The 23692-nt window shown below is 43.2% G+C and overlaps 1 protein-coding gene across 3 annotated transcripts in view; it reads right to left on the bottom strand.

Moving 5' to 3' along the window:
• Positions 1 to 1170: 1170 nt before the first annotated feature.
• GPR107 (G protein-coupled receptor 107) overlaps positions 1171 to 23692 on the bottom strand; it is a 37906-nt gene continuing 15384 nt past the window's right edge. For all 3 annotated transcript variants that reach the window (XM_074556406.1, XM_074556407.1, XM_074556405.1), the window contains exons 13-18: positions 23436 to 23566; positions 21674 to 21717; positions 14463 to 14512; positions 13647 to 13730; positions 12727 to 12851; positions 1171 to 6637 (exon numbers count right to left, since the gene is read on the bottom strand). In XM_074556406.1, coding sequence (XP_074412507.1) covers positions 6541 to 6637; positions 12727 to 12851; positions 13647 to 13730; positions 14463 to 14512; positions 21674 to 21717; positions 23436 to 23566 — 531 coding nt within the window. In that variant the 3' untranslated portion in view covers positions 1171 to 6540. The remainder of the gene's footprint in view (positions 6638 to 12726; positions 12852 to 13646; positions 13731 to 14462; positions 14513 to 21673; positions 21718 to 23435; positions 23567 to 23692) is intronic.

The following is a 23692-nucleotide window of genomic DNA, read 5'->3' as shown; positions in this document are numbered from 1 at the left end:
TTCACCTTTCCTTATGGCTGAGTGCAGGCAGCTCTGGGGATGAGTCTCAGCTGCTGTCAGGGAATGCCAAGGGGGAATGGGAATGTTTTAAGGCCAAATACACAACAGACAGAATATGCAGAATATGTTCAGTTTGGAGAAACCTGCATTAAAGAGATTTAGGCCACTCCAGTGCAACAACAGCGACCACCTGCATCAGGAAAGTTTGTTCTAACCTACAGTGAGGCATTAAGAAATCCAAATTCTAAGCACTTTTTATATTTTGCTCTCTGGTCAAACACTCACCCAGAGGCTTGAGGCAGTGCAGAAGTGGCTGCTTGGGAGGTGCAGGGTAGAGAAGAGAGGCTGCTTCAGGCATTACCCCTTGGTGGAAGGATGAGAACCAGAGGCTGAACTGGAAGAAACATCTTGAAGACTGGAATTTGGTGCTGAAGGATGTATGCCTTTGAGGGATGGGGGATTATCAGGAAGAACACTTCACAGGAATGCTGTGCCCTCCTCATCCCTGCCAACCCAACCAGTTTGCAGAACTGAAATGCAAGGTTAGATCCCAACACCTCAGGAAGAGCACAACTACAGATGTCCCAGATCACCATCAGTCTAACTTAAAACAGATCAAGGACTTGCTCCTCTGAGATAGTGTGGCCAGATCCACCCAAGATATTACTTTAAAAGTAACCTTCTATCCTTAATTTGTATCTGGACACCAAGGTTCAGAGCATCAGCTCCATCTGCCCTCACCTGGAAGCTGAGAACACACAGACCACAGGGCTGGGGAGCAGCAACAAGCCCAGGTATTCCTGAATTCCTGCCTGCCCCAGCCTGCAGGAGACACAGGGCTGGGAGAAACATTTTTGTTCAAGACTCAGTCCACAAACACTGCCTAAGTTCAGCTTGCAAAAGTAAAAGAGCAGCTGGGCACTCACAAACACAGCTCCAGTACCTGGAGCTCAAGAAAAGGCACCTCAGTGAACCTCACTGGGTCACTGACAGGAAAACTTTCCCTTCAACAGAAGTTTTTCCATACAAGTTTTGTGATTTGGCCCTGAATCCATGATGCAGATGCTGATGGCTGGAAACAGAAGTTGAGCAGAGGGAAATGCAGACTTTGGGAACAATGGGTCAGCTTGGCTACTGGCAGTTCAGAAGGAGAAAATGAAATGCATTAAAAACTTCTTTCTGGTCAATCTTTATTTTACACATTTGCATCACAGCAGGGAAACCAAGTTACACAGACTGTTCTGACTTGTCTCTACCTTGCTTCTCTTCAAATACTGTTTGCTGTTCTTTTAATAAAGTTTAAAAAAATACTGAAAAAAATCCATTTTTACATCTGAACAGGAACTGAGGAATAGGATATTTACAGGTCACCAAAACCCCAAGAACTGGACCTTGCTGTACACAGAAAAGTCTTTTTTAGTTCTTCTGGATGTCATTTACTGAATGAATTCAAAGCTACATTGTACAAGGTGCCCTAAAGCTGTTTAATGACACAAGAGGATCTAGAATTAATTATTAATAGTTCCTAAAGGGCAAGGGAAGCTATTTAGACCCATACTCTGTTGTAAGAGAGCAGGTACCAGCTCCACTGGCTGCAGGATGAAGTGCTTCTGATAATGTGGAGGTCGGACTCTACTTCAGTACACAGAGAGCAGAACACTGAGTGAAATCCCACAGGGAAATATTTATTTAGAATTGTCCTTTCTAGAGGATTGCTGCAGACAAAACATAAATGGGTTCTTGAGCCAGTCAGCCCAAAAGGAGTGACTCTTTTCTCAGCCATTTTCTTCCTACACCACTCAACACCTGAGTATTGATGTTTTCCTACATCCTGTTTCAGCCACTTGGGAGCACAGATCATGTGCAGCTCTCACTGGATCATTGCTATATCCAGGCAAGACACCACAAAGGGAAAATGCACAGCTTCCCAGTATTGCTAAGGAAAAGTGATTTATCAGCCCAAAAGTATTGTATCTAGCAGCTACAAAAAAAAGAAGCCAAATTAATTCAATTTAAAACAACGTTTTACAGCACATCAGCCCCAGGGAACACAAACATTGGCCAAGTGTCTCTGGGCAGCACCACCTCAGCTTTCATGAAACATTGAGGCCACTGGCACTCCACACAGGGTCACAGTTTCAGTGTGAGTCCCACTATGTTCAAACCTCACTGCACCTCCCACTGCTGCACACCACAGCTGCTCTCTTTGTACACAGGTGAAAAATGGGGATGTGCTCTAGGAGTGAAGCAGAAATCATCACACAGGAGCTGTAAAACATCTTCTTTAAAGTGACAGCAATCTGTTAGCTAGCATGACAGGTCAAATTGAAGGAGACAAACCAAGTAGGCTAAAGGAAGAAAGATTTCCTTCCCTCTCCTTAGTAGCTAAAGAACTCCAGTTCTCAGAGCTCAATAGAATCTACAGTACCCAGTATTTGCTTCGAATTGGGCAGTTTTCAAACAAACAACAAAACCTCCTCCCTTCTCATCAATTTGATTGTCAGTGGCTCAACTGCTTTTCTCTAAGAGGAACACACAGTAAGGAAAAAAGACCAAACACTAAAAATCTTCTACAGGACTTGCATCAGATGTGCACACTGGAGTGATCAGGACATGGCCTTTGATGGCCAAAGGAATGCTACAGAGCTCAAGGACACATGGTGGATGCACACTCGTGCCAGAGAGTCCACTCAGCTCAGAAAAAATACATCTTCCACACTATGAGCTCCAGACAAAATGCTGCAATGCAGCAAATTTTTACAACATGCTCTCCCAGGGCATGCCAGCATGGAAATCCAGGAACAGGGCACTGAGCTGGAGGGAAACACTGAACAATGCACTGCACACATCACAACAGACAACATGAAAGAGCATCTTAATAGGACAGCATGTGGCTTCTTCAACTCCAACTGCTCCACTCCAGCAGGCAGCAGCACTGTTCCACATGACCCCATTATGTCTGGCTTTCTTTTAGTATGTCTCTTGATGAACCATCAAGGAAAACATTTTCCAGCCCGAAGAATGCGAGGGGCTGGCAGTGGCACTGCAAGGAGGCTTCCTCTGGAAGCCAGCCTGCTGGGCAGGAAGGAGAGCAGCAGTGCCATGTGCATGTCAGCATGCACAGGGATTTACTGGGGCACATCCTGCATTGCACGTGAAGACTGAACCAATCTCATTTTTGTCTGCAGAGGGGACTGAGTGCTGGGCTGGGAAAGCTTTCAAACCATTTATTCCCATTGCAGCAGAGCTGCTGTTCCAGGACTCCTGTCACTCTCTGCTGGGTACTGCTGGAGATTGCTCCAGCTCCTCACTTCAGTAAAAGCAGCGACAGGGAAGCAAAGCTGCACATTCCTAAACGAGCTGTAATCCACAACAGCTCCTCTCTTCCCTCCCTGGGAGAGGCAGAGCTTCCTGGCAGATAAGCAGCTGTCAGCACGTGAAAGGCAAGCACTGATTATCCTGCCTGGGGAGCTCTGAGCTGCTGCACTCCCCTGGCCCTGGAGCCATGCAATGCCAGCCATGCAGCTCTGGGTGTGCCTGGGCAGGAGGGGAGGGAGTAATCCTGCCTTGGATGCTTTGCAGTGCAGCACTTGCTGTGCTGGAGAGAAGCACAACTGCAGCCATCTCCAATCTCCAACATCCCAGCTGCCATCCCATCCATCATATCCATCAAAACAGACTTTCTGTCCTGATCCACGGAATTGCACCAGAAAAAATTCATTATGGAAATGGCCACAATAAAAATCTTTTGGGTTTTGACTTGTCCATGACTGATTTTCCTTCCTAATGCTCAGGTCTGACCATTTCCTGCTGCTTGGCATCCTGTGTAAAACACCAGCAGAAGGTGGTTGTGGAGCTGACTGCTGAAGCTCAGGGCTGAACTTGGAAAAAGCTCTTGTAAAAAAAATTAACTTCCAGAATACTGCTGTGGCCTTTCCTGCCAAGACAAAAAGAAATGACCCATTTTTCTGGCCTTTGACTGGTGAGCCAGAGACTTGGCAGATAAACCTACACCATATGCAACTTTAGCAAAAAAAGTGCATATTAAAAAAAAAAGAAACCTGAGACTAAGGTAACAGTACTTGCCAAATTGTCAGCTCCCCTGATGCTGAGGTATGGAACAGGCAGCTGTTTGGAAGCAGCTCAGCATTCCCTGGGATCACAGCACAGCCCTCGTGGTTCTGGGTGAAATGGCACACCTCTGACAATTCCACATCTCGTTTACAACAGGATTAACAGCTCTAGAATGGCCTTGTCCAGATGCACTTTGTTCCTGATAGCACATCCTCATCCCTTACATACCTCAGTGCCAACACACTTCAAGTCTTCAGAGCTTCTCTGAACAAGCTTTTTGTCTGAGCAGTCCTTTGGATGCAGGACAAGGGACAGAGGAACTGCAGAGGTTGAGTTTTCCAGGTATTGCATTTACATGTAAGAGCTGGCACTGCCTGTGTTTGTTGATGGTCCAATTTCTCACACTTCAGGCTAAAAATGTAGATTTCTTCCTCCAGGAGGCCTAAAGGCCCAGAGGTGACCAAACAGCCTTTCCTTGGTACAGGATCTCTTCTCACTAAAATTCTCACTGCAAGGCAATGACAGCAAAGTGGAACCATCACTGCTGTGATTACTGTGAAGTAACAGCTGAGGAGGAAATCAGAGGAGGATTCTGCAGCCAGACATAAATGTTCTTCTTGTGCTTTATCTGAAGAGAAAGCAGCTCCAGGTATCAAAGCAGGTAGATTTGTTTCTACCACCTCCATGGTGCATGGAACCAACACCTGGGAAAAGAAGTGGCAATGGGGGAAGGGATGCTGCTCCTCAACCAGCAAGGCTTGCTACAGACAGCTCACCAGGAGCTCCACAACCCCTGCTCAGGAGTGAGGAAGTGGTTCAAGATTCTGGAGGAAATCCTCCTCAGCTTGAAGAATAAAATAAACTTTAGGCTAACAGTCCTCTCATCAGGTGTGCCCAGAAATGCAGTCCCTCCACAAAACCAATTCCTGAACGAGTCTGTAAGCAATGCTGGCACATCCAGAGCTCTGCTGATGCCTCTCCTGACACCCTGGCAGAAGCTCTTGGCTCCACAGCACCACATGGCAATGTCTCTGCATGAATATTAAGGCTTCAGTGGGTCAGAGATTTAGAGCTGATTTATTTTTGTTAAAGCTAATCCTCACTCCACCAGTGAGCCACTTCCATCCTCTCCCAAATGAGCACCCATTTTCACTACTACAGCTCTGGACACCAACTGCCCCACTGACAACCCCAAGGACTACAGAGAAAACACATGAGGCATTTTGGAATGTGTTTGTAAAGACTCCACTGCAAGTCTGCAGCTAACACTCAAGGATTCTATATTCCTCTGCATCAAGGTTCTGGTCATAATCTTTTCCTCGCCTGCCAAAAAAAAAAAAAAACAACCAAAAAAACAGGACTAGGAGTTGCTGGTTTTGGTGGCAATACTCCTTTGACCAGTTCAGCTCACCCAAAACAGCAGTGTTATTAATCCTACACAGCCAGAGAGGTACAAGTAGCCATCCAGAGAGACCCAGTAACTCAGGGTAACTGTGAACCAGAGATTTATGTTGCAGTAAAATGGCTAGACAGATTTCCACTGGAGTGTCTGACACTGTTTACAGTATGCCAGAAAGGAGTGACTTTTGAAATACCTTGAAAATATTTTATGAAGCTCTGGGTCACAGCTTGAAAGTAAACATTTACAGACCCCTAGAAAGCAACCATCAGTCTTACACCTCTTGTGTACTTCTTGTCAGGTGGGGGTGAGTCAAGAGCAACTCCATGGACAGGGGACAATGTACATAAATACTTATTGCACTATGGGCTTAGTGCTTTAATGGAGAACAGTCACTCATTTCCTGTATAGCAACACATCTGAAAACCTGACACATTCAGGTGGACACCTGCAGGGACAAGACAAGAAGATACTTATCACCTTTCACACTTGCATGAGCAGTGGCAGAAGTCATCTGATCCAATAACCTTCAGTCTCTCAAATAACTGCAGTTGTTCCCATCCATTTGTTTTGCAATGTTCCATCCAAGCCAAAAGGAGAGTTTATAAAAAGGAAAAAAAATACTTACATGTCTTTATCTTCTTTTCCCACCTTCTGACAGGCTTTGCAAGTCCCAGCATTCATGTTACAAAGCAAGTGTGTGTGTGTGTGCATATATATGAGCATTATATAAAATATATTCTTTACATACACACTGAAGATCCCTCTTCACATTAGTATTACACATTCTGAGGAACACAACAATTCAGAATAAAGAACCGATCCAGAAAGGGGGAAAAAAAGCTACCCAAAATCCCTAGGAAAGCTTCAGGCTCCTTGCAGGTACCAGGAGATCCCATTTTCTTATGATCAAAGGAATAGTTATATTTCTGCACTGCTTTGCTCTCCCTAGACACACCCCACTCTGCAGTTTCAGTGGTGGGGAGTGCAAGTTGCTCCCTTTCCACTGAGAGTAATATTAATAAATTAAAAAAGTTTCTCTGAAAGTGCTGCCTTAGTCCAGTCCATCATGCTGTGCTCTCCCATTCGCCCTGAGGCTCTGCTGAACCATTCACCACTTTCTTGACTTTCTTCATGCCCTCCATCACTCCTGAAGTCGTCACCCTAGAAGAGAAAGGAGAAGCATCAGACATCAGACCTTGAACTGTAAAATCCATTTCAGCAACAGCTCCCACCCATCAAACAACACTGCTCACATCTCTTTACTCACACTGAGCAGGTCCCAGGTTTGATCTCTTGTACCAACCTGACACAGCACAGCCACTGTCCTTGAGCACCTCAAGGCCCTTCCCATCTATCACTAAACTAGCAAGTAATATTGGCTTATACTTCAAAAAAGGTGGTAAAGCAGTTAAACCAGGTGTTTATTTGCTAAATTTGAGCAGTTCACTTAAAAAGCCCCATTTACTATGCAGTTGACCACCCTTACTTCTGTGACTTTGTTCTGCATTTTAATAGGTACAACACATGACACAAATACACAGTGGACAGTGCCCCAGATGAACCTTATTAGCTTAATGCACACCAGCTCCTCTTAATAGCAAAATGAGCAGCCACAAAACAGAAAGGAGAAGTTATCCTTTTATAGCATCCAAGCCTGGATTTGTCATGGCAATGTGACCATTGAACTGCAAAGCCTCACAATACACTCAATAAGAGGCAGGCTGAGCTGTTTAGGCAGGCAGAGCAGCACCATTCCTCTTGGAACTGCCCTGCCTCTCCAACAGCTCTTCAGCTTTTCTCTGCTGCTCCACCAAACAGGCAATTTGGATGCACAACACATTTCCTTTATTCTTCTGCACAGTGTGATTCTCATTGCATACAGGTATTTTTTTTTCCCCCACAAACATGCTACAAAGGTTATTTTGGATGCTGAAGGTAAGAGTGCCAATAGCTCAATGCATTCCCAAGGGATGCCTGGGAGCACACACAGACCTGTCCTGTTCAAAGCTGCCCCTGTTGGTTTGTGAGCACTTTCACCTGCTGTTTACCATGTCAGAGTGCTTTATTTGATCAGAGCTGCTAACAACATCTCCACAGCATCACCCCAAGAGGAGGAGGCATCTTCAGATAACACTCCTCTTGCCTTAGCTTCATGTTAGATCCCAGCTTCTGTTCATGTACTGTAAAAATAATTTACTCAGCCTGCTGTGTTCAGTGACATTCCAGCAGTGGCCATACTGGGATCATCACTGGTTCTGACTTTAGAGTGGGCCTAGATGAGCTTGGGCTTAATAGAAAAGGGTCACAAGAGTACAGATCAAATAACTTTTATGCCTACTAAAGTAAAAGAAGGCAAGTACAGAGAAAAGTAAGCAGGTTGCTTAAAGGAGAAAGATGGAATTACTAAACAATTGACATTTCCTAGAAGAGATCAAACTAATCAGTACAGAGGCATGCAGATCTTTTAAGTTCTCCCTGTTGCCAAAGGTTTCCTTCCCACAGTCAGATAGGAAAAAATCTGGAGAAACATAAGCTAGACAAAACCAAAGTAGATGAATAACTAATTGGAAAAATATGCATTGAGATTTACTTAATGGTTTCCTGTCAAAAATGTAAGAACATTGAGTGTGGTTCCAGAGAGGCCTGTCCTGGGTTCACTTCTACTCAGTATTTTCAGTAATTGCCTGGGTAATGGAATAGAGAACTTGCTTATTAAATCTGCACAAGACACTAAGAGTTACATACTGGAGAACAAGACCAGAATGCAGAAAGATTCTGGCAAATCAAAGTAATAGTCTGAAAAGCATAGGAGGATGCAGCAAGACAGCTACCAAGTTTACTCTTCAGAAATAATCAACTTCATAATTACAGAATGAGGAGCTAAGTATCCATTCCTCAGGGAGGAGCTGAAGATTGCCATGAACTACAAAGCAGAAATGAGCTCCTCACACAGCAGTGCAGCAGCAGAGACACTGGGATATGCAAAGAGGTGTTTCACACATGCATGGCACCAAAGCAGTCCCAACACTCAACTCCCAGCTGGGAAGATCCCACCTGGCACACAGCCTAGATTCCAGCACTGCACTCCAATGCCATCAGAGAGCCCCTGCACACCAAGGTGGTGACAGAAGTAATGTTACAGAAGATGACAGCCAGGAGGGAATGATCCACTTCCCATGTTTGTGGGACAGGTACACACTGGAAGTGCAGGCAGATCAAATCACATCCTTTGCTACCAGAGAGGCCATTTACTGTGTCCCCCCTCAGTAACAGCAAATAGCTGGGAGAGATTTCTGTGTGGATTCTCCAAGAGTGAAGGTTAAATCCCATCTGAAGAGCTGAAGAGACTGTTCTGGTCTCATGCCAAGTGCATGAAGAAGCAGCTCTCAAGTCCCTCCTTTGCTCAGATTGTTCAGGCACAACAGGCAATTCCTCTCACTCTCAAAATCAGTCCAGTCATCACCTTCCAGTGCCCAATAAAATAAAGCAGCAGCACTAAGACCAAGCACACTGAAATCCTCACTGTCCTCAGCACTTCAGCTCTGACCTGCAATACAGCAGGGAAATGTTCCTCACCTGCAGTCTGCTGAACTGCATTTCCAGCCCACAAATCAGCAGCAGTTAAAATGCAACAAATCCTTCTCAGTGAAGCATCCCCCTCCAGAGAGCATTTCTGTGCCTGCCAGAGGGATCTCATCTGTCACAAATGAGGCAGAGAAGGAGTTCCCCAAGCACTCCATCACACAGTGTTATGTGCTGCAGAGATTTCAGAGTTTATTTTTCTCCTGCATTGTATCCAAGGTATCAGGGAATGGCTAAACATTCAGAACATCTCCAGCTCTCCACAGTGGTGGATTTCAGTGTCTTTTCTCCTGTTTATTTGTTTTATAGTCCAACAAGAAACACTGCAGCCAGCCCTTACAAGCTATTGCAAACTGGAGTGAAAACTGATCAGCCATAGAACAAAAAAGCTGATCTCTGCAAGAAAAAGATGTGTTAGGTGAAGAAAATCACTGCAAATGGAGAGCACCATGAATCAGTCTGCCATGAAGCACAACCTGAGAGAAAGCAGAGAAAAACAACCAAGCAGGTCATCAAATCTCAGCACAGAATAAGCTGCCTCATGACACAGAGAGAAACTCCAGATCCCAAGGCATAAGCAAAGATCAGTGTTACCACAACAGTTCCCTGTGCCGAGGCTGTTTTGGGTGTTAAGGAGAAGCAAAGTCTCCACACACTGAGTAAGATAGATTTACCAACTTGAGAACAAAACCATTAATGGTTTCTTCTCCTGCATTCCCTCCTCCAGTGGAAATATCTTAACCTCCCCTGCATGCATGAACATCATTCTCAACCAAGACCTGTTAAACAGCATTTTGATATCCAGCAGCTAAAGCCAGCTGAATTAATGAAATTAAAAAAAAAAAAAAAAAAAAAAAAAGCAAAACAAAAAATTCTTCCTTTCCCCTTCCTCACCCCGCCTCATCCACTGTACTGTTCATATTTTTGTGTTCATGCCCCAGAAATGGCATTAGGACTGGAAGCCTGACAGCTCTTTCTGCCAAGTGTGGCTGCACCTTTTCAAGCAGGGAACTTGAATCTAACAAACTGTCAGCAAGGAGCCCACGTACTGACAGAGCTCAGGAGGCTGCCCAGCACAGAATACACAGAAAGCCACTTTGCTGATGATGAATGGCTATTGAACCTGCTTGAAAAAGGACAGACAGCTCCTTAGCTCAGCTTTAGTCACACTCTCCTCCCTGCCAGGGCAACTTCTGGGGAGCCTGGAACAACTGAAGAGATTCCAGCAAAGTCTGTGGATCCTTTCCCCAAGCCAGAGTTATCTTTGCCATTCTTGATTTGTGTTTTATTCCTGAGAGTTACAAGGACTTTCAAAGAGAGGATTTGTGCCTTGTGTTGCTTCTGTGCAGACACTTAATTTGCAGATTTTTCTTGAAACTTTCCAGATTTCCAACGTCCTTAACAATATTTGCATTTACTGCCAGACTGAAATTTGTATCATTTGCAATGCATGGAAACAGACCCAAACTAGAGAGCTGCACTTAAAATGTCTTAATGTTTTTATGGAAGACAAGCAAGCCTGGAAAAGAGGTTTCATAACCTCACAGCATTCCCCTCTGTTGGTTCATAGCAATGTTGAGTCTAAAGGAACCGAATGCTTCTGTTTTAGAGAACCTGATTTTAAACAAAAACCCTTTGGAAAAGGAAAATAACAATAAAAATGACATGGCAGAACACCATGAAGCTTGCAGGGTTTTAATTTCTGCCATAGCCTGTAAAGACAAGTGGGTATTTATCACATGAAAGACAAAACACTCATGCAGTGGTTAGTCAGGACACTGACAGATATTTAGTCACCTGCTCAAATAAATCCAAGTATCTTTTCCCCTCCACAGAAACAACATTTAATATTTATGAACACAAAAACAGGACCAGCAAGACCAAATCAATGAGGAATTTCATACACATCCATTGCAGTGCTTCACCTGTCTCAGAATGTGTATATACTCTGTTTTTCAAATATCTACAAATGTAACCTTCCTGATGGAGCTGGGGAAGGGAGAACCAGGCACAGATTATACCCTGCCAAGGGCCCAAATGGAAAAAAAACTTCTGGTGAATCAGATCAGAAAATTTAAGCAAAGCTAAGGGGAACAACCCACGAGGCACAACAATGGAAACTCCCAAAGCAAAGAGCAAAATGCCTTACTAGGAAAAGGCTCACAAGGAATTCTAACTCTGATGAGATGCAAATCACTGAATTACTTCATTAAACTTCCTCCAGCTCATTTTTGGCAGATTCTCCTAAATTTAGCAACTTCTCAATTGACTAAAATAACTGTATTTGACAGGTGTCCTATTATTAGTCCTAGCAAAACCCCCACAAGCAAAAATTCATTAAGCACGTAATACAAAGTTGAAATTTGCTCTAACAGGCAAAAAGGGAAAAAAGCTTGTTTTGGTACAATCACAAATCCTGCCAGTTCACACAGTGACTTCCTGATGTGAATGCTTTTTTACCAAACAGCTTCCAAACTGAGACCAGTTTCTTACATAAACCTCTGAAACACATGTAAGTGATACTGATTTTAAGGTCACTACCCACTAGTTGGATTCCACTTGCAAAAATGACAGATTTTCTAGACCCAAAGCAAAAATAGCTAAGCATTTAAAAAGATCTTTGTTACTAGCCATATTTCTGAGAAGTTAAACTCCTTACATGACATTTCAGTCTGGATTCTATGATTCAAACCTCCTTGTAGCAGTTTTCAAATAAGATTAATTTCTTTTTCAGCTAACTATGACAGCAAACACATTTGGACTTTTTCTTACCTCTGTAATAAAAACAGTGTTGATTTATTTCACCCAGGTAAAGGAGATTTACCAAACTGGAAAAACTCTTAGGAAAAGGCTTCTGAGCCTGTATATGAATTGCAATTATGCATCAAACCTATAACTACCAAAGGATTAGGTTAGCTCTGCTCCTATTAAGGCAGCAGACTCCAGGGTATGTAAAGCTGTATCCAACACTCCTGGCAGGCAGAATTTCTTAGGGCATTTTTAATTACACATTCAAAAATGCCACTCAATTTTTTAAGTCCTCAGAAAACCACTGCAAAGAAAATGACAGGGACTTAGCCTGAGCCCTGCTGTATAATTTTTCCAGACTAGCTCAGGTCCTGAAGCATTTGTGGTGCCTCATGGTTTCACAGCAGGGAATAAACCAGGGAAGATATTGATAAAAATCCATCTCCTTGGCTCAGTGCTGCTTAAAATAAATTTCTGCAAAGCTATATGCTGAAGACCAAGGCAGAAGAGACTTTACACCCTGTTCATCTATTTTTATTATATTATTTTTATATATTTATTATTATTTATGTTCTGCAGATTGGTGGTGTTCACTTGGGTTTTTTTAAATATGAAGCATTAATGATGAACTGTAAAACTCATTCATGTTCCATATCTAAATTAAAATTGAAAACTTTCTTCTCATTTTCATGGGCATCTTTTTGCCCCATGAAAAGCTTTCACCAGTTTTTTCCATACTACTGCAATATCCAGGTCAGAGGCTCCTGTGCACACCACAAATCTCTTTACACACAACAATATAAACATTTCCTCTTTAAACATGGGCAGATCTTTGTCACAGAAGGATTTAGAGAGATTCAAGTAAACTGGTTTTAAATACTAGTTTTCTCAAATCAAATGAAGGGGAGAGGGGTTCTTACACAGCTTCCATCTCCAAGTCATCCTCATCATCCTGAGAGAGCTGTAGGTAAGGGTTGTCTGATGCTGGACGGAACTTGTACCCAGTGAGGACAAAGAACACCAATGTGGCCATTTCATCCAGCAGCTGCAAGGGAAAACATGAGATTCAGATGGAGGTTCAGTCCTGCTATGCTCTGTGGTCATGAAACATTGCTCCTCATTCATAAGGTTCAAGGTTTAATGGCCAAGAGGCCTGGGCCACAGCAGAAATAAAATAATTCCTGTCTGGTTGTCATTAATCCCAGGTTAAAGGCTGTCAAATCCTTTGTTCTTTCAGTTTTCCCTGTCACTTTAAATAGAGTTACAGTTCTATCCAGGTCTCCAGAGCTTTAAAAGAACTATGGCAAGACTTGGCTTTTAAATGGTGGGGGAAGGAATCATCCCTACGTTGCTTAATTTTTTCAACAGCTAATGTATTCCAAGGACTCCCTGCACAGTCACTTGGATTATGAGTTAAGAAACCAAGTACTTAGAAGTCCATAGGCAAAAGAAGCCTGAAGATGGAAGAACAAAAGTCCATTTCCCTGGCTCCCTCAGGCTTCAATTATATAGAGCAAACCTGACTAATTTTTTCTCCTTTGTATGTTCTTGATTAATTTCCTTCAGACATTTTTAAATTGAAAGACTGAAAATCAATAATGCAATTACTTTCAGACATCTCATGTATAATCCAGCAGCCTTGCTGGACAAACATAAAACCAAGAATATATTCTTTCACCTTAAGCACATCAGAGATAAAATCAAGAGGAGGCAGGGTACTGCACTGTGCTTTGAGATGTTTTAGTACAACATTTTATGGAATTTTCTTGTGCAGTTATATTTAAAGAACAATAGAGAAAAACATCAAGAAATGGATGTATTTTCCTTTGCTGGCAAATACCTGGTACAGCCATTTCCACTGGAATGGAACAGCAATCTTTATGAGAATTGCAATGATCCGTGTGAAGTAAATGTAACACACAATCTGGGAAGGAAAAGGAGAAAGCATGAGAACAATAGCACCATCCTTACAGAAGCTTCTTACCCCAGAGAAACAGCTCAAGCAATTCCCAGACAGCTCATTATGTCAGACCAGCATTATTATTCCCCTCAATAAACATGGAAGATACAGGCTGAGGGTTCTACTCCTTGTGGAACATCCAATAACTCAAACTATTGGTAACACACTCAAGTTACAGCAGGAAATTCTTTAAGTATTACAATTTCATAGAATTTCAAGAATCACAACTGTAATTTATTACTCTTGCCACTTAGGAGAGCCTGAAATGAGGCCGTTGGAAATCATTAAGAAGCTTGTGTTCTCCTGGGAAACGTACTCATGGCTCCCACTGACTTAATCAGGAACTGCACACATGCATCTCCAGGCACCATTTGGTCCCAAGTTTAATTTTTAGCAAGTTTACAGTATGTTATTCAAGCCCATCAATTCAACTGGCAGCTCAAGCTGTCTCCAGAGGAAATCAGGAAGCATTACAAATAGCTGGAATTTAAAGAGAGACAGAAGGATATAACCATTAGGAGAAAAAAGGAAGTTGCTTTTAGGATTGTAAGCCAGTTGACCAAGATGCCAAAGCACAGCAGTGCCAAAAGCCTCTACCACATGCACCAGCTGCAGTAGTTTTCAATAAGTATTCCATCAAAAGCTTTGAACAGCTTCCAAGTTCCCCACATGCATGTGTGCAGGTGTTTCACTTACCATGACATAGTAATGTCTGAAGAGCTTCAGCTTTGCTAGGTTAATGGCAGCTATCAAGAGAACACAAAAGTCCATCAGCAAATTGTGAATATGAGAATTTCTTTTGATGCCTGTCTGCAGGGTAGGCAAGTGGTCAAAAGCAGGAGGCTAGAAGGATTTTACTGAGGAGTGCCAGCCTGGCATGTCCACATACAGGAGAACTCCCAGGCTGGGGTGAATTCACTCTTAAAAAGGGAACTGAGATTGCTTTTGCATTAAATTTTATATGCACACACTCTGCTTTACAGAACCCTCCTCTACCTGTGTACAGCCAACTGCACACTGTCACTCCCTCCTGCCAGAAGGGCCATTGCACCTGACACTGCCTCCCTGAAAATTCCTGTCTTTTCTAGAGCCCTCCCTGACCTGCTCCATGCCTATGGCTGAGCTGAGCAACTTGTAGGCAATCCCAGCTCTGGGAACCACTGCACCTTGAACAGCAGCCCAAGCACCTGAAAACCTGAGCAAGGTCCTCTATCATGGCTCAGACACAACTCACAAGCTCAGGAAATCATCCTGAGCATTTCCCCCAATGTGCCAGCCCAGGCCTCAGGGTGAACCTGCATTATTGCACACATCACATCAGCAGGAGAGCACAGAGAGCATGTGAACCAGCTGAGGTCAACAACAGATGGAGCAGCTGCCAGCTCTGCTCCGAGAGTCAGCTTTTAGACGTGCAGCAGGATTACAAACACAGGCCACTGATGCTTTTGTGACAACATGAGAGGCAAAGAGCCCAAGATCTGTTGACAGCATCCAGAGATGCAGTTCAGAGCTAATGGACATGAGCTGCCAGTTAAAAAATACTGCCCCATATTTACTGGTATTCCCTCCAAGTCCTCACAATGTATTTATCAGGTGTGGAAGTGCAATACATGGAGCTGAAGTTCACCTGCACCCCCTCACAGAACTCACCCACTGCAATGATTTATAAAAGGCTGCATATATTTGCATGTAAGGTCTTCCAGGTTCACAAGACAGCAAAATACAGTATTTCAGATGAGGGAGAGGAGAGCTAATAGCTCCCTAAGAAATGCTTCACCTTCTCTGATGAAAACAAAGCAGCTTTTCTTATGCAAACAAAGTGTCAAATGCAACACTGCAAATAAATTCCTGTAGGTTCCCACCACAAAATGTACTGTGGAGACAGCAAGCATTCTGTTATAAAACTCCTTTTATAATCTAAAGATCAAGAGTCCCTTTCCAGCTCACCTGTAGTGTTCCTGGGGTGCCACTGAATGCTACAGACACCTCAAGCAGATACAAACCCTCCTCCAGCAGACACACACTAAGAGCAGCAACCTGACCAACACAAGGCATAAAATGACTGATGATCTGAAGTTAAAAGCTTTTCCTAATAGAGTTGGTGAAAGATGAAAGCATGTAAATATGGATGGTAAGTGCAGTGAATTGTGAAACAGGAAAGCAATATTGTCCTATTTAAAGAAGAGCTGCATTAAGTGTGACCATGAAGATCTTGTGATTTCCCACACACTGGTTTGCACACAGAAGGATCTATTTTGATCCCAACATGTCCAACTTCAAGAACTGCCACCAGTTGGTGCATTGACAGGCCAGGAGAATTACCAGGCTTTGTAGATGAAGGAACACCAACTCAACAGCTGTGATTCAAACTGCCAGGCTATCAGTGCTTTACAGTCAACACCAGTGAGCTGGGGAGTCATTTCTGCTGGATTCATGCATTGCATAGGAGGAAAGGACAGCAAAGCCAAAGATCTGATTGTAAATGAAGTGTCAGAATTCCACCTCTCCCAGTTAGAGATGGAGCACAGCTCAACATCTCAGCTATTCGTCATGATAATCAATAGCAAAGAGTCATAAATTGTGTATACATATCAATTGGTATATTCACATATTCAATGTCTGAGCATGGGAAGGAAGGGCAAGGAGAGGGAAAAAAGCCACCACCAAGGAGAAAGGCTAAGGAAGCACCTGTGGAAGCTGACTTGCTCTCCAGAACTGCAGCAATATTTCTCTCCACTATCAGATACGTAAGTCAGCATTAATGCACATCTACAAAACTCTGCCAGGTTTTTTTTTTTTAAACAACTCAAAGTTACAGGACACACTGTTCTGGAGAAAAATCTAAAATCATCATTGCTTGGCATCAGCAGCTTGTGAATTGCTTCTTCACAGGCTGAATGTGCTCCAAGCAGTATTATTTGAGTCTTGCTATCATGGACACTCCAAGATTTCTGTTCACCTCAGCCTGGCAGCCCAGACAGCAACAGCAGCATTTACAAGGAGCAAGGCTCAGCCAGCAGCTGTCACTTACAACTTGAATCACTTGCAACCCAAACCTGTAAGGCTGTGATAACACAGCAGCAATCTCAGCATGCAGTAAAGGCTGGGTAAATTTATATTTTGAGTATGATAACCATTCTGCAAAGGACAGTACTTAACTGCAGAGAAGGGGAAAAAATTTAAAAAGAGACCTTCCACCAAAGGTTTCAGAAATTAACTCATGCTCTTTCAAACAGTAATTAGAAAGATAAAAGCCATCTTCCACGGAAGATTTATAGCATCTATACCTTGCTTCACTCAGTTTTCCCTCTCTATCACCATCTACTTTAACAGCTTGTGCCTGCAATAGCCTGATCTGCATCGATCAAAACAGAGCACACCCAGTGTTTTGATAAGCAGTCTCTTTTTGAGATTGTCCCCATGCTAATTTCCAATGTTGAGGCTCTCTAGAAGATGGAAAAAAAAGCTGGACCATCCACTTGCACACCACACAATAGCCTTTTGATGAATAAATCCAACCTTTTCAGGATATGTATGTAATAACAATCACAGGACTGCAGCTGAGGGTGCAGGGAGCTTGAGCCCAGACAATACAATCCATAAAGAAAAACCATAATGCAGCCAGTGAACGTGCTCAAGGTACAGCTGAGAGTATTTCTTCAATGCTTTGCTTGCCCTGCTCATGCTGATGCATTTGAGATGTGATTTGTGCCATTATCAAACTGTAAATGGAAGCTTTCTGCTCTCCCCCAATGATGCAGCACATGTAGATCTAACCCTTGAAAAATCAGCTCTGAGATGACAGCCTGAGCTGTCTGCTTAAAGCATTCCTGTACTAGAAAGAAGAGGTCAGACAGATACAGCAAGGCTCAGTGTCACACAGAAGGTGGCACAGACCTGTTAATCTTGAATGTCCTGAACCACATCAGCCATTTGGCACAAAACTGCTCCACCAGGGTCAGATGAAAGTCCAAAGAACAAGATAAGCACAGAGCTGCCACATCAACCCTGGACAGCTCTCTGGGGCACCTGGAAGTGGTGCTGAGCCCAGGCAAGCACAGGCTGCTCTGCACCACACAGGACCAGGCTCTTTGCTCACAGCATTTTCATGGCACAGCAGCAGGAGGACGCTGAATACTGCAAATGGTTTTTCCTGACATGGGGGCAAGCACAAAAGCATTAATCATCATTTGCCCACTGCACAGAGCACAGGCAATGAATGATGCCTGGGAGCAACAGGCTGCCATGTATTTCCCTAATTCTGCTGCCAACTCTAACTGCAGTGCTCCAGGAAAACAGCAACCCATGATCCAACAGTGCTGTGTCACATCCCTCATCACAAACACACAGGTACCAGCAGAACAAACTGCTTTCCAACCCATTCCTCCCTCAAACAACACAGGAGGTGATCACAAGAATGTGCTATGAGACCTTTTGGTCCAGTGACCAAAAACTAGGAATTTCAAACAAAAATGATGTATAAATTATATATATACTCCCTCTCTTTTCTCGAGATGCCTGTAAACAAGGTGGTGGCAGCTGAGCAGCTTTGCAGGCTGAGCAATTCTAGGTCAGTTTGCAAGGCTGATTTCCTTAAATCTGCAAGACATTTGCAATGCAGATCTACAAATGGACAGAGAGCAAAGGCTCCCACCTGAAGGAAGATATAGTGACAGATCAAAGGTGTAGCTAAGCACTTGCTTAAGTCTGAAGGTGGCGATTTTAAAAGGGGAGGAAAAAAGATTCTAAAAATGGGATGTTTACGCCCACTGCTGTGCAAGATAAGAAGCCTGTGTAGGTCAGATATACTGCTTTAAAGATTACCTTCAAGGGAAAAAAGCAAACAACCAGGCAGCTCAAACTCAGCCATAGCACTGTGCCCTGCCTACTCTTCACTAGCAATCCACAGCATCTGGGTTTGTAAGGCCTCCCTGGATAATTATGGCTTTACACCCATTTCTCCAGCTTTCCCACTTTGTTTTTCTTTTAAAATACCATATCTAGTTTAAATTACTATTAGCTAGTGACTCCAAATCAGTGCCACTTTTAACAGGCTTTTTTATTAATTGTATGTTGCTAAAACAAAAGCCTATGACAAGCCCAGACTAAAGGTCTGGTAAATCCAAATCTGCTTCATTCCTAATCCAGTCACACTCCAGTCATGGCTGGCACTTGACCCAGGCCACTGCTACCTAATAAACAGGTGGAGAAGCAGCTGGGAGAGAGCAGGACAAACAGGCAGGAAACACCACCAGGATACTGAGCCATGAAGTCTTGGAGTTGTTAGTCCTAACAGATGCAAGGAAGGAAAAATAATTTTCCTTAGGTCCTTGTCATCAGCAAGGACATCACCAGAAGACTCAGGTAAAACAGGAATTGAAACAGGAAAAACAGCAATTGAATGTGTAGAATGTAATTCCCCAATTCCTATAAGTTAATGAAGTCTGTGTTAGACAAGAGGGAAAGCAGCCCTTGACTAGACAATAAATCCCAGCAGGCAGAGGCAGCCCAGCTAGCAGTGTCTGCACACAGCCCAGCCAGCTCTAACCATGGGACACAAACTGCATCATGAGAAAATCCAGTAACTTTTACTGCTTCAGGAGAAAACTGCCTTTAACTGCAGGGGGAAAAAATGCTTGTAATTTAATAGTAAGCATTGATTCTATTTTTTTATTCCCATGAGAAGCTGAGACATCGAGCAGCCCCTCTGAAGAACAGAAGCTCCAAAGGAAGCTTACAGAGCATGTGGTTCTAATGAAAAGAATTCATTGATAAGCCTAACATGAATGATTTCACTTTTTTTACAGTGCAACCAAATCACTTTTGGTTTTCTCCACCAGCCACACTAGCAGCATGACAGCACTAGATAACATTCTGCTGCTGGCATCACTTTGCCATTCACTTGCTCCCCGTGGGCTCCTTTCAACAGCCTCTAAATAGTCCAACCAGATTGTGTTTCACAAGTGAGTCCCAGCACTGCAGCCACAATCTGCTCCCAGCCTGAGCAATGCTTGCCCTGAAAATCTATTCCTTAGCTATTCTTTTATTATCAGTGTAGCACAACAGAGTTGCTAAGTCCCCTTGAATACAGAGTCACTGAACTTGCAGGCTCTGCACAACCAGAGGGCAATACCAGTAGGTAAAGCTGGGAACAGCAGAGGTGAGATTCAGGATAAAGAGCATCATCACCCGTGGAGAACAACACAAATCACAGCACTAAACCAGACCTTAAGTGTTGCTGTGCATAGCACTGACTGGCTGTAAAGACACAGCCAGTTTCCTCTCAAATTAACATTTTTTTCCTTCCACATTTTTTACACACCACAGTGCATCCTACAGAATTGCCTGGATTTACTCAGATCTGGATTTCACCTGGTATGAGGTGGACAGGTGAACATTCCTGCTATGGCCACCTCACTTGTCTCCTTCTCAGCATGTCTGAGGTTTATCAAACTCCACAGCACCACCTTGTGATAACCATGGGTTACATGGGTACATACAGAGGGATCACATGGGGCCACACAGACCTGAAGGGTTTCTGTCTTAATTACATGCATTAATTGCTGTGTGCTCACCACCAAGACACAGATCCATGGTCACCCAGCTAAGAACCAGGCCTGACATGTGTGAAGTCCTTGGTTCAGCAGACAGGCTGCTTCAAGGAAATCTGAATTTATCAAAGGTAAGAGCATAAATACTCCAGAACATATGTTCAGTGGACAAGGTAAAACAAATATTCCAGTAAATCACTGAACCCAGGTGAATACACTGATAAGAAAGCTACCAATAACATTTATATTACACTTTGATAACTGACCTTTTTAACATTTGTTTCTATTAGAAATTAGTAATTTTCCACCATTAGGCTTGGGGTAGGTAACTTGTAGGGCTGTTGTTTGATGGCTTTTTCAACAGCTTGAAACATCAAGAAAGCATGCTAGGGTGATCACAAGTATTGCTTCAATTTAACAGATGGCAGAAAACAAACTAATCTGTAAGTTCAGTACCCAGCCTTATATTTCACCTACAATCAGTGAAGTGCAGAAGTGTCTGTGAAAGCCAAGGAAAAGGCTGGAAGAGTATCCAGACCTGGCTACAGAATTCCAGAAAGGAGAGGCAAGAGCTGAAGGATGGGACTGAAGTTAAAAGGCTGTTGCCAACAAATGACCTTCTACAGATGAAGCTTTGGAGAGTAAACCACAGAATGACAGAAGATGGAAAAGGCTGCCTGCTTCCAAGGAAGCCAGTGCTGTGCTCCACAGCTTGTATCCAAGGACCTAATCCAGAAGAAATGAGCAGATAAGGCAGGAAAAGTACATTCTACTGCAGCCATGTTTGGCCTTTCCATCCATCAGCTCCTTTTCAGTGCTACAATAAACACAACTCCACTTTCCCCAGGCAGCCCTTGGAGCTGCTGCACAAACATGGACAAGTCAGGGTCTGTGCTATATTGAATGCTAAGTTATGTTTTGTTTCATAATGAAGTTTATTTCCCTCTATTCTGTCAGGAATACATTTCTGCAGAAATTGAATAAGTGGGTCTATTTGGGCTAATAGTCAGCAATTCTGGAATTCATTTCTAGTTCTGTTTCTGAACATTCAAGTGAGGAAAAAATGGCAAATCTGTCAAGATGATTTGCTCTAGATGTCATGTCTAGCTTGAGCACTGAGGGCTGTGCAAGGAGCAGAGAATGGGTTATACACTGTAGTTCTGATAATTAATGCAATACAGGAAAAAGATAATTTTCCAAAAGTTATTCCCCTGAGCCCACTGAGGAAAAGCAGAGGGGCACTAATACAGTGTAGATGTACAGCCTTAGTTTGGCTTTTACATCAGCATCACATGTTTGAAATTCTGGCATTATAACATGTAGCATAAAAGAGGAGAAAGAATACAGATTACTTGCCTTTCCCATCTGTTGCTGAAGCCTCTTGCAAATGTCTTATTGACCTAAAAATAAAGAATAGATGAATGATAAGTTTTACACTCCCTCTTCACAGCAGTTCTCTAGATCACTGATAAGTTTTGTTAGCTCTTTATGGCTGGAGTATGATCTTAATTAACTGTGCTTAGCACTGCACACCCCTCATGCCCCCAGCTCAGGAGTCAGCTCAAGTACCTCCATTTCCTTGGGATTAAGAAAGCAGATTGCTAAAACCTACTTCAGCCTACAGAAGGCTTTGTGGGAGGGAGGGAGCAGAGTGAGAAACTGGGGCATTTTCCAGCATAATGCTTTCCACTTGTACAATTAAGCTGAGCTACTCTTCAAAGTACTGCCAAGCATTTGGCATCTTACTGCTCTTTTAAGGTCTTTCCATTTAAATAGTTGATTACAGCTTACATATCTACATAGGCAACTTATGTAACAGAAACTACCCTGCAGGAATGTAAATTCAGGGGCCAAGTCTTAGTCACCTTGCTCACATGAGTCATCCCACCAGCTGCAGTGACACTATCCAGAGGAAAAAGGAGCAGGATTTTATGTCAGGGGCTTCACTGCCAGTTTATGTTGGCACCATGGCAATGCAGGAACACTGGTTGCACACCATAAACAGTCACAAGACAGCTCACATTTATTTTTCAGATACAATTCCTTTATGGAAATAAGTTTTGTACCAACACCTCACTAGGTTAGGCATACAGATCCCAGCATTAGGTAACAAGAGCTGTGCCTGCAGAAGTCACCTTTATCATAGGAGACTGAGTCTCTCAGCTTTTATTTACCATTGCCAAATACTCCTCAACCTCAGAGCTGAAGCATTTTGACTGGAGCAAGGGGAAGGACACATGGGTAGAGCAAATTTCCTGGAAGAGATCTCCCAGCCTTGGCAGAAGGCCACCAGGAGTGTGCAGGGGAAGAGAAGGGCTGAAACCCACCTTCACAAGCAAAGCTGGAGTTTACTTCCATCTACTGAGCCACACCTCTGAAAAACTCAAGAGTTACACTCTAGAGTGATGCCATGCTACCAGACATTTATATAATCTGCATTTCAGAAAAAAATAATGGAGATACTGGAGAAAAAGAGGAATATTCTGTGTTTACTAAGCAAGGAGCCAGAAGCTCCTTGACATCCTCCTTTAAACCCAGCTGTTTATCCAATTAAGACAAAATGCATTTAGAAGATAAATGTTCTGGCTAACTGGCAAGCAGCAACAATAGTGTTTATCTGAATTATCTGTGTTTTGGTTGAGTTTTATATAACCAACATTATTCCCTGCCAAGTAGAGTGGAAGGAAGGGCGGGGAAATGCTCCCTGTGGGATTATTTCTTATAAACAGTCAAATAAACATGCAGCTTCTGCTTGAAGGCAGCCCTGATCTTAGACAGCACTTCTGTTTTGAAATTTAGCAGTCAAGTATCTAATCTCAGTCAGTGAAGTCAAATCCCACTTTTTTCAATTTAGAGAGTCAACACTTCTGTAAAACTCCAAGTTTCAAAAGCACCTACAGCCTGCACAGTGCTGGCCACATTTAAACTGCCACCCACCTTCCCTTATCCCCACTCCAACATCCCCAAAAGGAGCATCTTCCATAGCACTAGACTGAAATGTTAAGGCTGATATCAAAGTTAACAGAATGTTTGACTCCACAGGACCACAGAGCTCTTGTGCTTTGGCAGAGCTGTCAATGGCCTTTAGTTCACATGTTTGCCACATCCAGCAACTCACCATACCACTGGGAACAGGATGGCTCCACAGCACAGCAAGTCCACCAGGAAAAGGATTTCTTTCCACAGTCCATACTCAGTTGTCCCCTCCTCTGTTGACTCTATGATAATGTAGGCCACATTAGCCAGTACCTACACAACAACACAAAGTTCTGGTTTAGAAACTGCCCAAGGAGCCACTACAGGTGGGTGCCAATTTGGCAAAAGCCCAGCCAGTACCATCAGTAATTTTTCTGCAGCTCTACATCCAAAAGTCAC

Source organism: Zonotrichia albicollis, chromosome 21 (assembly GCF_047830755.1).
Source record: "Zonotrichia albicollis isolate bZonAlb1 chromosome 21, bZonAlb1.hap1, whole genome shotgun sequence".
Lineage (NCBI taxonomy): Eukaryota > Metazoa > Chordata > Aves > Passeriformes > Passerellidae > Zonotrichia > Zonotrichia albicollis.
The sequence above is the reverse complement of the archived record's forward strand: the minus strand, read 5'-3'. Positions and strand labels throughout refer to the sequence as shown.